At 39.9% G+C, this 13,709-nt stretch overlaps 1 protein-coding gene across 5 annotated transcripts in view; it reads left to right on the top strand.

Annotated features, from left to right (window-relative positions):
• The window catches only part of UNC80 (unc-80 subunit of NALCN channel complex), a 225,172-nt gene that overhangs the window by 44,614 nt on the left and 166,849 nt on the right, over positions 1–13,709 (top strand). For 3 of the 5 annotated variants that reach the window (XM_028112210.2, XM_088022040.1, XM_028112209.2), the window contains exons 8-13: positions 4,174–4,435; positions 5,539–5,673; positions 7,634–7,850; positions 8,714–8,854; positions 9,904–10,172; positions 11,284–11,643. In XM_028112210.2, the coding sequence (XP_027968011.1) occupies positions 4,174–4,435; positions 5,539–5,673; positions 7,634–7,850; positions 8,714–8,854; positions 9,904–10,172; positions 11,284–11,643 (1,384 nt within the window). Of the gene's footprint in view, positions 1–4,173; positions 4,436–5,538; positions 5,674–7,633; positions 7,851–8,713; positions 8,891–9,903; positions 10,173–11,283; positions 11,644–13,709 lie in introns of all 5 variants that reach the window. The other 2 variants (XM_088022041.1, XM_088022039.1) reach the window with 1 other exon arrangement.

The following is a 13,709-nucleotide window of genomic DNA, read 5'->3' as shown; positions in this document are numbered from 1 at the left end:
GGGAACCTCTAGTCTATGGCCAGTTGATGAGAAGCACAGGTGACAACCTGGTGTCTGAAGTAGGAGGGAGAGTAGTCTTGCAGGACCGAACCCTTAATCTGTTGCTATCTCTGGGTAGATAGGTATCAGAATTCAATTGACAGAGAATGGACCCAGTTCGTGTCTAGAAAAATTTTTTATGGTGTGGAATCCCCACCCCCCAACACATACCTGTTGAAATTGGGTTCAGAACACAAAAGAGAATTACATATAAACTTATAGATTACTGGGGGAGGAAGTGATGGAAATCTTTAAAATATCAAGAATTTATTCTAATAACAGTTTGGGGCACCCAGGTGGCTCAGTCAGTTAAGCATCCAACTCCTGAATTTGGCTCAGGTCATGATGTCAGGGTTGTGAGATTGAGCCCTGCATTGGACTCCATGCTCAGTGGGGAGTCTACCTCTCCCTGTCCCCCAACTCCCTTTGCAAAAAAAACACAAAAGTTAGTTTGTCTGTTTATTAAGATTTTTTTTAAATGTTTCATAGTATTGTTTGTGGTGGTCCCCAAGTATCCCCAATTTCCTATATTATCATTCTGTTGTAATAGGAGGGTGATGTTTAAGGCTAACCTGTGCCTGTGTGGTCTTTCCTAGTTTACCCTGATAGTGGTCATTCTTTCAAGTCATATAGAACAGTGATCCAATCTATGTTGAAAGTTAGGTATTTCCTACCTATCGCTGATACCAGTTGAGGTTAAATTGACATTTCTTTCCCCTACTTTTTGGAATAGATGTTTATCTTCAGCTTGTTGGGTCAAGTGTTATTTACATTTGAACATACTAAGTTATATTGTCAGTTTTATTACTCGTCATTTTGCTCCCCAACCCATGGCATTTACCTATTTGCTGTTACTTCTAATGAGCTCTTTTTTCTTTCCGTTGTCAAAATGCGTATTGCTTGTATGTGCAAAAGACTTTGATTTCTCCACCTTTGTCTTGAATCCACTTCTGAAATTTTTTAATTCATTCAAATAAATAGAGATAGGCACTAATCAAGTAAATGATATAATCTCAAGTTATGCTACATGCTATGGAGAAAATTAGAACAGGGTGAAAAGATGGGTAGTGGTGGAGGAAGGCCACTCTACACAGTGTTTGAGGAAGACCTCTCTGAGGAGATGACATTGGAACAGAGCCTAGATAAAGCCTAGGCCTCAAGGGTGGAAATTTCCACATAGAAATAAAGCTCTGAAGCCAGCATAAGCTTGACATAGTCAAGAGTAGTAAGAAAGCCAATGTGGTTGAAGCACAACAATCAGATGTGTCAGGACTGGTCCAGTCAAGAGAGAGAAACCAAATAGTAATTTGAACAGGGCAAGTTTAATATAGGGAATTAAGTATAACAAGATTAGAGTATTGGAGTAGTAAGGGCCTGGCTAATAAGAAGTAAAGAGAACTCTAAAGAATATAAGAATAGCAGATATAACGGAGCAATCTCCAACTTTAGGGGTCAGACAAAACACCCAGGGGAGACCCCTCTCTCCCCATGGTTGAGAGTATGACTCTGTTGGAGAGGGTGAAGTTATGCCTCAATGGATGGCAGAGAGGTCACCGTGGTGCTGCACCAGGAGAACTTCCTAGAAATCTGCCCTTTGGAACTTGTCAGAAATCCAACCCTCTCGGGTACTAGGGAAAGCTATTCATGGGGAGGTGTCTTGGTAGGGGCCCTCTGCTACAAAACTTCCAAAGGGAAGTGCCAGGGGGCTCTTGGCCGCCGGGTGCTGCTGGGTACTGGGCACTATGGGAGCTGAGCAAAGGGAAAGCTGTGAGTGCTGCAGAAGTCTGGTTCTAGAAAACATACCCATGTGGCAGAAGCCACGTGCCCTGCAGGAGCTAAGCACTAGACAACCCATAAACACTACAGGAGCCTGGTACTGGAGAAGCTGTACACGCATTATAGGAACGTGCTGAGCAAGTACACCAGGGCGAGAAAGCAAAATTCTTTCTTCCTGCAATACCTTTTCCATTTCATCTACTGACCAAGCTAAACATCATACCAGAAATCAGTGGAAAAATATTTAAAGATCCCTGGCCCATTTTCACAGAGCAAGAAGAAAGATGCATTTGGAGCTAAGAGGCAGCAAATAAATATTTGGTACGCCATGGCAATCATGGTAAAGAGGTTGGATTGGTATGCACAGCCAGATTATGCAGGTCATATTGACTACTATGAGAAGCTTGCATTTTATTTTAAGCATGATTTAACAATCCATTGGAAGGGTTTGAGGAGAGGAGAGGAGGAACCAGAGAAGAAGCAATGAGACTAGTAGGAAGTAATTACAATAAGCCTAACGCAAGATGTTGGTGTCTGTGGACCTGATGAGAAGTGGTTGGAAGGAGAATCTGTGGGACTTTCTGAAGGACTGAAAGTTGACATGCAGTTGATATTCAAAGAGTATTCTAGGTCCCTGGAAAAAGGATAAGTTCTAGCATAACATACATATATGGGAACTTCGCTGATTGTAGAAAACTTCTTGTATGACTGCCAACTCACTTAAATAATTAGTATTGCGGCACCTTATGTGGTTGTTTTAACTTCTGTGTAGTTTCCTACTTGTCAATCAAAATACTCAAGATTAGACCCAGACATGGTCTGGGTTTGCGTATTTAAACTTTTTACTGTGACTCATGGTAAGAAATCTACTTTATGGGCGCCTGGGTGGCTCAGTTGGTTAAGCGACTGCCTTCGGCTCAGGTCATGATCCTGGAGTCTCGGGATCGAGTCCCGCGTCGGGCTCCCTGCTCAGCAGGGAGTCTGCTTCTCCCTCTGACCCAATCCCCTCTCATGCTCTCTCTCTCTCTCTCAAATAAATAAATAAAATCTTTAAAAAAAAAAAGAAATCTACTTTGTGTCATGACTAATGACAATGCATGAGGTGAAATAAGTTTCATCAAGCATACAAATTCTTATTCCATTTGTTGCATTCTGATAGTTTTTATTCTAGTTAACATTTCAATAGTAGTCATATACTTTTGAATTAATTTCTTGAACCAATAATGATCCATAACTTTCAGTTAAAAAAAATATGGGTCTGGGAAGTTCAGGAAAACTTCTCTTCACTTCTTAGTGCCCGCATTTTTTTTTTTTCTGAAGTTCTCCATGTGTGGGTTGTGCCATTTGCTAGTTGATAGCAGGGTACAAAAATTTCCCTTTTGCATCACCTAACTCAGGAAGAAACTGTGTTTGGGAGTTAAGTTTAGATTTTAGATGTAAGGTTTCATTTTGGATCCTAGGAGCTCTCAGTTTATAATTTGTTGTTTATTGGCTGTCATTCATTGGACCATATGTTACTCAATATGAAGAAGTTAAACATATATCTTCACATTCCCTAAGATACTTAGGATGATATATTACATTAGTAATTGCATAAACCTATTTTGTAGCGTAATTAAGTTGAACACTAAAGAATGACTGTATCATGTGTTTAAATTGAATAAGAGAATTTCAAAACCTTGAGATTTTTTAAAATTAGTCTTGCTATTTTATATGAATATATAGCTATAGAGTTTTCAAAATGATTTCAAAATTTTGAAAATTTTCTTCATAACCTAACTTTTGCTTGTTTAGTACTTTGCAGTTTCTTTGGTTCTTTTATATATTAGAATCACCAATAATAGATTGAAATATCCAATAATATATACAAATACTCCCATTTCTATCAAGGTAAAAAAAAAAAACCTGATAGCATTGTATAAAAGGAACATCACAATCTGAAGCTCATCTATTTCTATAGACTCTCCTCATCGCCCACCACCCAAATTACTCACCAACTACTACCAATTGCTTACTCTCCCCCACCTCCCCAAAACTCATGATTTTGTTTTCTAACTCCACCTTTGTAGGCATGGTTTCCTCTGACTGAAATGCTGATGTGCCCTCCTGCCCCATCCTCAACTTTGCCTAGCTGATTCCTACCTATCCTTTAAAACTCTTTCTAACCGCTCTACTTCCAGGAAGTATCTAGCAAAAGTGAAATGAGTGAAACCAGTTGGGAGAATAGTAGAGTAAACGACACAAAAGATAAGTGGATGAATAAGTAAGCAGATGAGAAAAGCAGAGCTACAAGCCATGTTGTGTCACCCCTTGGAATGTTTGCCAATAAAATCATCTTCTTTCTGTCACTGGAAACAGAGCCTCTCTCATGATACCTCCATGCCAAAGGTCCCGCTATGCCACCTACTTTGACGTTGCTGTTCTTCGCTGCCTACTCCAACCCCATTGGTCTGAGGAAGGCACTCAGTGGTCTCTGATGTACTATCTACAAAGGCTGCGGCACATGTTGGAAGAGAAGCCTGAAAAGCCTCCAGAACCAGATATTCCTCTCCTGCCCAGACCCAGGAGCAGTTCGATGGTGGCAGCAGCTCCCTCACTAGTGAACACCCACAAAACCCAAGTAAGAGAAACTCAGTCCACTGTCTTTTGACTCAACAACTTTGGCCATAACAGATTCTCTTTTTCTCCTATGCATCCATCTCTTCATTCCAGCCCTGACTACTTATTGGTGGGTTACTCTGATCCTATTATCCTTTCCTTTCTATCTTTTATTGCTAGACCCTTTTGCTTCTTTCTTAGCATCTAATTTACCACTCAAAGAAGGGTATCTAAATACCTCTACTCGCACTAATCTACAGTTAAGACTCTGTTGGCCCAAAATAATGGAAAATTTCCCAATAGAAGTGCTAGTTAATAGATAGTTCTCACATACAACTGTTAATTACTGATATCATGAAATGTGTGACACTAGAATTTTACTGAATAGGGTTTACCTTCTTTTGCATAGCTCAAAACTTTTTAGCACCTCAGTATAGTAATTAGAAATATTGCCTTTGGATATATAGTCTTGCTATTTATTATAGATGTTTGGAAAAATAAACTGACTGTATACCAATTTGATGATATCCCCCTGAAAATCACTTTTTTATAAATGAACATGCTAATATCAGCTTGAACACTTTTTCTTTCCCTCTTTCTCATTGATACCATGTGTGCTGGATATGGAGAGAAAAAAACTGTGCTTTGCAGTATGTTCCAATTGTTTGGTTTACTTAAATATGAATTGGCTATGTCTGAAAAAGTCTACATATTCTGAAAATAAACATGAGCAATATTAGAGTGAAAAGGAGACATACTCTGTTTTAGTAGTAGATGATTCTGCCCAAATTAAAAATCTCCTTTGGTGAACCATTAAACAGAAAAACTTTGATGAAAAGAGAAGATAAGATACCTGTCTCCTCCCTCTTTTCTTAGCTTTCCCAAATATGGAGCTTCACGTTCTCACTGTTAAAAACCCCAGACAGGGGTTACGGTTAATATATAATGTATCTCCTCCATAGCAGGATATGGATTTTAAAAGTCTAGACCCACAAGTTAAATACTTCATAGATATCAAAACATTAAACACATTTCTATTAAAAATATGACATCTCAATAAGAAAAGTCTTTGGATATAAAGCCCTAAGTCCTTGATTGTGAAGTCTACTTTTATTGTCTATTAAGGATCTCACCATGAAGTGTAATGAAGAGGAAAAATCTCTTAGCCCTGAGGCCTTTTCTAAGGTTTCGTTGACCAATTTACGTAGGTCTGCAGTCCCAGATCTTTCTTCAGACCTTGGCATGAACATTTTTAAGAAGGTGAGTAGAACCACTTATGCTCTTTAATATTTTGGTAATTGCAAAAATCAGTAGGACATGAGGTCATGCTGCAGAATGGGGTGGGTTGGGAAAGAAACCTTGAGGAGAGAGGTCAGCCCCCACTTATAGCACTGGCTTGCAGCATGACCTTGTGCGAGTCCCTCTGTGCACATGAATGTTTCCCATTCTCAGTGTTACCAAGCTCAATCCCGATGATGTGGGTAGAGTGCTTACAGTAGTGTGGTAGTGGAGGTAGTTGTGGTAGCCGTGATGGCGACTTATATTCGTATGGTTCATTTCATTTTATCAAGCATTTTGTATAAATGGTTCTCATTTAATTCAATGAGATCCTAAATTTCCACATTTTGCACCTAAGAAACTGAGTCTTACTGAAGTCTTACTCAGAATGATGGGATCATCATGGAATATTTATTCTTGAAGTCATCTCCAATTTAAAGACAACAAAACAAACAAAACTCTGTAAATAAAGTAGTAAATCCTTACAACAAATCACTAGATTTCCTACCCTCACAACTTGTTATAGGTCTTAGCATAGGTTTCCATTCAATAAACATTTATTATGCATCCACTAGAACTCTAAAGATGAGAAATTAAAGGTGGAGTCGAGTGTGCACTTAGGAGTCACCTAATCAGGGTTCAAATTCTTGCCCTGCCACTTGTAACCTCTGCCATCCTGGTCAAATGATACTAGGTATCAGTCTCTTCATTTGTAAATTGGGTACATAATATACTTACTTCAAAAGATTATGAGGATTAAGTGAGATAATGCAAGTAAAGTCCTTACTGTGCCTGGCACTTAGTAAGTATTCAATAAATGTTAACTATTCTCAAGAAAGAAAGGAGCTGAGCCTTAGAAATTTTGGTAGTTTGTGAAAACTAGGTCTTGTTCAAGCTAGTTCATGCTTTTATGAGTCCACCATTCCACCTCTCTTTTTGTAAATATATGGAGCAAACCAGCTAGGAAATAATATGTGTAGAATAATGTATGTGTAGTAGCTTCATTTTCTATTTTTCAAAATGATTAGTTCAGTTGTGTTCGTGAAGGGCACAGAACATATTGTTAACTTATCTATGAGCTCAGAGTGTTGCTATGCAAGCAGTCATGTATACCTTCATTGCTAATGTAATGATAGGCAAGGGCTGTAGTTTTTCTAAAAATGTCAATCATCCGGGGGGAATATGTTTTCAGTACAGACTACACGTGAGAATCTCTGGGGAGCCATAAAAAATTCATGTGCCCAGGCCTGAACCCAAACAAATTAGGTCAGAATTGCCGCAGGTTAGGCCCAGACATTGGTATATTTTAAAAGCTTCCCAAGAAATTCTAAACTCTTATTTATACTGGATTTTGAACTTGTTTGGTAGGAGTAATGGGTTTGTACCAATTCATGCTTTGTATTTTTTTTGACTCTCCTTATGGACAGTGGCACACACTTGAAGTCGTCTGGCTGGAAAAATTGATCTCAATCCTGGAAAAATGGAACAGAAAATACTGGCTGGTCCAAGGGGTGACTCTAGGATCCTATACTCTACCTCATGATTCTCAAATTTTAACATTTATCAGAATCACCTACAGGGCTTATTAAAACACATACTGCTGGGCCTTATCTTCTAGGTTTCTGATCTAGTGTGTCTGGGGTTGAACCTGAGAATTTGTATATCTAATAGTTTCCCAGTTGATACTGATGCCGCTGGTCCAGGGACAACCCAACCCAACAGAAAGACCCAGGGAATATGTTACCTTTTGCTTTGTTTCTTTCACTCTTTTAAGGCATTATGGAAATTTCACCCATCTCTATTGAGTGATACTCATTGACTTTCTGGGTCTCTGCTTCCTGGAACATTTCTGTACTTTACTGCAGATTATGGAGCCCTTGGGGAAGTAGAATGTCACCTCTCCTTTGGCCTGTGCCTAACCCTTTACCTCTCATCCTCATAGTTCAAGAGCCGCAAAGAAGACCGAGAGAGGAAAGGCTCCATCCCGTTCCACCACACAGGGAAGAGGAGGCCTCGAAGAATGGGAGTGCCATTCCTACTTCACGAGGACCACCTGGATGTGTCCCCCACCAGAAGCACATTCTCCTTCGGAAGTTTCTCTGGGCTTGGAGAAGACAGGCGAGGCATTGAAAAAGGAGGCTGGCAAACCACCATTTTAGGTGACAACAAGGACTTTTCAAAGTAGGGCAGAGCTTGAGTGACCTGTTTAGAAATCTGGATCTAGGGCTCCGGGGCAAATCTGCATCTTTCTTGAACAGTTTAGTCAAGAAATGTGGGCCCAGATGCTAGCTTCTAGTACCAAAGGAATGCAGATAATTTAATTAAAAATGGAAGAACCCTGTAATTAGGCAGGTAATGGCCCTATTTCTTAAGGACTCTAGATGTGGAAATGTGGCCTTAAATGATCTTGTGCATTAGCTTTCATTGTGAATCCAAAGGCAGACTTTAATTTGCATATTAGAAAAGGAAGATGTAAAGAAAAGAAAAAAAGCTTTTTTTTTTTTTCCTTTCTGGATGGCATATTAAGAAAGCCAGCTTAAAATCAGAAACTGACAGCTAACTGGGATTCCATTTATGGTTTTTGACATTTGGCTTAGATTGGGGCTGATTTTTTTTTTTTTAAGATTTTATGTATTCATTTGAGACACAGAAATACAGAGAGAGAGAGATCATGAGCAGGGAGAGAGGCAGAGGGAGAGGGAGAAGCAAGCTCCCCGCTGAGCCAGGAGCCCGATGTGGGGCTCAATCCCAGGACCCTGGGATCATGACCTGAGCCAAAGGCAGACGCTTAACCATCTGAGCCACCCAGGCGCCCCAGATTGGGGCTGATCTTATAACAGGCAGCTTCATCCATCATCTTGACCCTGACTATTCCGAGAATAAATCCAATGCCTGCTACTTGGCTGTGCCTCATGCACTTCCTAATGACCCTTTACTCTCCCTGCCGTCCTTTGGAAAGACAACATCTCAGCAGAGATTCTTTCATTTTTAAACCCTCTTGTGGTGCTCTTGTCCATCTCAGGGAAATTTACCCGGCGGGGCAGTTCGGATGCAGCCACAGAGATGGAGAGCCTGAGTGCCAGGCACTCACACTCCCACCACACCCTGGTGAGTGACCTGCCAGATCACTCTAACAGCCACGGAGAAAACACCGTCAAGGAAGGTGGGTCGGAGGCTGCACCTGCAGGCGGGAGTTCAGGTTCCTTTTCCTGTTTCCTGTTTTTACTCCATGTTCCATCTTCATTGCAATCTGGCTCCTTGTACTTTTTAAAAACTTGCATTCATGTATTACATTGCTGGGTAATTTACTTGTGAGCCATTCTTGGGATTTTCCTAGTAGCAAAAGCTATCTGATGGCACACTGCAAACACCATACCTCTCAGAGGTGAAGCAAGCCACTCATCTTTGTTTTCAAAAGGTCACAGACCCACGGGGCTAGAAGAGACTCAGAAGACAGTTACATTCAGTACTTTGGTCCCCTGTATGATGTCCCTTGAAAGGGCTTGTCCACCTTCAATGGGAGGAAAGTCACTACCTTCCAGGGCTCTGGGTTCTTTTTTCAGACAGCTGCTATTTCAAATATGTGCCTTATATGCTTTATGTGGAGAAAACATGTGTGTCTGGGTGGAATCTGAAATGGGCTCTTATTCTGTACTCTTAACCTATGGGTAGAAATCTAAGCCCTCTTTTCCCCGGAGTATGTTTCAAGTATTTGATGATATCAGTTAGTTACCAACACAAATTTATGTTCCATTACTCTTGAACAAAGGAGAAAAAAGTCCTCCTTATTTGCTGTTGCTTAAATATGCTGGATAAAACCAAATATTTTACCAGCCACAAACTAGTGGGGAAGTATTTCAACTAAACCAATGCTAAAATCATTAGCCAATCCTGAATATGCATAGATCCTACTGTATCAGTAGGATCTGCCATGTTAAGACTGGGTAAAATCCACCAGTTGCAGTTAAACTCTAGCCTGGGTCTTGAGGAAGCCAGTTGGAATTCACATTTTCTATAATCTTCATTATTTACCAGATGTTACATGGCCTTGATGCTTGAGGCAATTCCGTGTGAATTGAGAATAACTTTGAGATTACAAGTCAAACATCTACAACAGCCTCAGCTGTGACTGTGGTCAGGAGAGTGTAACTGTCTGACACGATGTCGCTAGCTAATATGGGGAAAATTAAGACACTGCTTTCTTTCTATTAGTGCGATCCCAGATCTCCACAATCACAGTTGCAACCTTCAACACTACCCTGGCATCGTTCAACGTAGGCTACGCAGACTTTTTCAGTGAGCATATGAGGAAGCTCTGCAACCAGGTGCCTATCCCAGAGATGCCACATGAACCCCTCGCATGTGCGAACCTGCCCCGAAGCCTCACAGACTCCTGCATAAACTACAGCTACTTAGAGGACACAGAGCATATTGATGGGACCAATAACTTTGTCCACAAGAATGGCATGCTAGATCTTTCGGTAAGAAGCAAGAATTTCTCTTACCAAAGCTTGGAAGATAATGACTCTTTGATCTAGTTTTTATACAGCTATAAAATGGGCATATAGATTCTTAGCAGTGTTGAACCTTAAAATGAAAAGGCTACCCATATAAAAAATTTCACAAATGTGTCAACCATCACAGAGGCACTTTTCCCTTTTTATTTTTTTTTCAAGCATGACATGAGATGTGATCTGATCTCAGAATATTTTTATAATCCAAAAACATTATCACATCCTGGATATGCATATATAAAATATACATAAATGTGTATGTGCTAAGTCCCTTTTTTCTAGAATAAGAGTAAAAAGTTCTCAGTTTGTTTTCTTTCATTATATAAGCAACATGACTGCAAACCTCCTGGGTAGCAAGGGAAAATGAATAGAAGCCCATTAAAAGATTTAAACTTGCCTTCTCAAGAACGCCTGTCTTGATTATAGTTATTAGCAAATGAAAGGGTTGTTATAGTTTACAATTATAGTTCACAAAATTTTTTATTTCACAGTAGAAAACGGGCTCGGCAAATAATTTAAAATATTAAAATCTATGAAAAGACATAATTTAAACATGCAAATATTTTGCATTTAAAATTGAAGTGTAAATAATGATGCAATTGTGAATGCCTAAATGTTCCTCTATCATGTGGATATGGAAATCATTGTTCTTTATCCATTATTGACAGACAGTGAAAGGCAGAGGAGTAAAGCACTTTGATTTAAAAAATCAGTTGAACAGGTTTCCTTTTGAATGAAAAATTATGGTCCCATTAATTCACTTTTCTTCAGTATCCCTATTAACTGTCTGTGTTATGGCAGGTTTTGGAATACTTAAGTGAGATAATACACACATACATTTTTTTTCACACATACATTTTAAGTCTTTGGGTGACTTATACTCTATGTTAAGCACATACACAAGGTCCCAGTGCGATTTAAATAGGTACACTTGAAAATTACCTGAATTATTTATGCTTAAGTACACAGAACAGCCTAAAGGAAATGGATTAAACAGAATAACCAAATCTATGTAGGAAGAGGTAGTTCAGGCAAATTTATCACCCTCTGTTCGTCTCTGTCTTCCCCGCATCCCCAGGTGGTTCTGAAGGCTGTTTATCTTGTCCTGAATCATGATATCAGTTCTCGCATCTGTGATGTGGCACTAAACATTGTTGAATGCTTGCTTCAACTTGGTGTGGTGCCTTGTGTAGAAAAGAACAGAAAGAAGAGTGAAAACAAGGAAAATGAGACTATGGAAAAAAGAGCCAGTGAGGGGACCTTCCAGTTCAAAGGAAGCTCACCCTGTGGATTCGGGGGCCCTTCGGTTAGTGGAGCTGGAGATGGTGGAGGAGAAGAAGGAGGAGGTGGAGATGGAGGAGGTGGAGGAGGTGATGGAGGAGGAGGTGGAGGAGGCGGAGGTGGACCTTATGAGAAGAATGATAAGAACCAAGAGAAGGTATGACTGAGCCACCTTCTGTGTTCTCATGAAATGTTGCCCCTAATTTCTTTCCAGTGCCTGCTTGCCAGGAATTTGTTGACTCAGAATCACAACTAGTCACTGAAGAAAGTCACGAGCCTAGAAATCTCTTCAGTGGGTTCTCCCCAGGCATTAGTAAAAACGGTTAGATGAAACGGTATTCTCAATTCAAAAACCACTGACATTCAAGCAGTGTTAGAGTTAATTTCCTGGTCATGTTATTTCTTCAGGGTAGTATCTCGGTTACACTACATTACCATCACTCTCAGTCTGCCAAGAATAGCCTCTTTCTCAAGATTTTCAGGGTCTGACCAAATTGAGCAATGTTTTCTTCTCACAGTGCCATAACAAAATACCATAGATCAGGTGGATTAAACAACAGAAATTCACTTCTCACATTTCTGGAGGCTGGGAAGTCCAAGATGAAGGTGACAGCGAGGCTTCTGAAGCTTCTTCTTTTGGGTTGTCAGTGTCTGCCATCTTGCTGTGTGCTCACATGGCCTCTTTTTTCTGTATACACGCGCACACACACACACACGGAAGGAGAGAGAGAGAGTTCTCTTGGTGTGTCTTTTTATAAGGATACTGATCTTATCAGACTAGGGCCCCACTCTCATGACCTCATCTAATCCTAATTACCTCCCAAAGGCCATATCTTCAAACACCATCACACTGGAGGTTAAAGCTTCAACATACGAATTTGGGGGAAACATATTCAGTCCATAACAAGCAGTGTAATTTTTCCTCAAGATAATGTTTTTTCTCTTGATGTAAGGAACACATTTTTGGACAGCCAATTTCAATCACTATTGAGGAAAGGGAAGAATTTTGTTCAGTTAATTGTTTGGTTTATTGGTGTTGCTTTCAAAGACTAGCCTGGGTGCCCTCATGTTTCAGTGTTTCACATCTTATTTTTAGCTTTCTTATTATTGATTATTCCTGAATTTAATTCCCTTTGCCTTGGCAACACCTCATTTATGATCTCTGCACTCAATGCCAAAAATTAGTTTTTTCCTTTCATTTGGGTTTTAAATAAGAATTACCATAGTCTGGGGCTCCCGGGTGGCTCAGTCAGCTAAGCGTCCTACTCTTAATTTCATCAGGTCTTGGTCTCCAGGTTGTGAATTCAAGCCCTGCATTGGGCTCCACGGTGCCATGGTGGGCATGGAGCCTACTTAAAAAAGAAAAAGAAAAAAGATTAAATTCACATAACTTACACTGATTTCAGTTCAGGGCTTTTGTTGGAAAATGCTGTTAACAAGTTGAAATTAACAGATTTGAATCTCTGACAGGTCATGATGTACGCATCAGGTCAGGTGTTTATAGGTGTAAGATGACACGGTACAGAGTTCTACGATCTACATACTTATCTAAACTATGAATTGTCCATCTTAATAAGTGTTGTGGTGCTCCTTCCTCTTATAATTTCTTCTCCATCTCTTTCTAGTCCTACTTGATCCATTTTTAATGTGCATTTATCATCTGTGTTTCTTCATCTCATTGTCTACTATCTTCCTAATATTTTGGGTCTCTGATCCAAATATTCTTTTCCAATATTCTTGGGTTCCTGAACCCTTTCTTTAAGATTTTCTTCCTCTGCCTTAATCATAAATGTATATATTCCAATTCTTTTTTTAAAAAGATTTTATTTATTTATTTGTCAGAGAGAGAGAGAGAGCACAAGCAGGGAGAGCAGTGGGCAAAGGGAGAAGCAGGCTCCCCGCTGAGCAGGGAGCCCAGATGAGGGACTTGATCCCAGGACTCCAGGATCATGACCTGAGCCAAAGGCGGACGCTTAACCAGCTGAGCCACCTAGGCATCCCGTGTGTATTTTCCAATTCTGACAGTATCTTCCAGTACTTAAGGTTCCCAACTTCTTACCTCCTCATACATCACTGAGGATAATCCAAAATTCCTCAGAATTTACTCTAACTAAATTTCCATGTTTTATCTACCAACCTAAGCTGGCTACTCAAAGAAATAATAGATGGTATTATATCCATTATACTATTCAAGGGAAAATAGAAAGAAAAAAATAAGAGTTG

The sequence above is a fragment of the Eumetopias jubatus genome, unplaced genomic scaffold (assembly GCF_037043125.1).
Source record: "Eumetopias jubatus isolate StellerSeaLion01/CBP00866 unplaced genomic scaffold, mEumJub1_p1.0 scaffold_3, whole genome shotgun sequence".
Taxonomy (NCBI): domain Eukaryota; kingdom Metazoa; phylum Chordata; class Mammalia; order Carnivora; family Otariidae; genus Eumetopias; species Eumetopias jubatus.
This window is presented reverse-complemented; position numbering and strand designations above follow the sequence as displayed.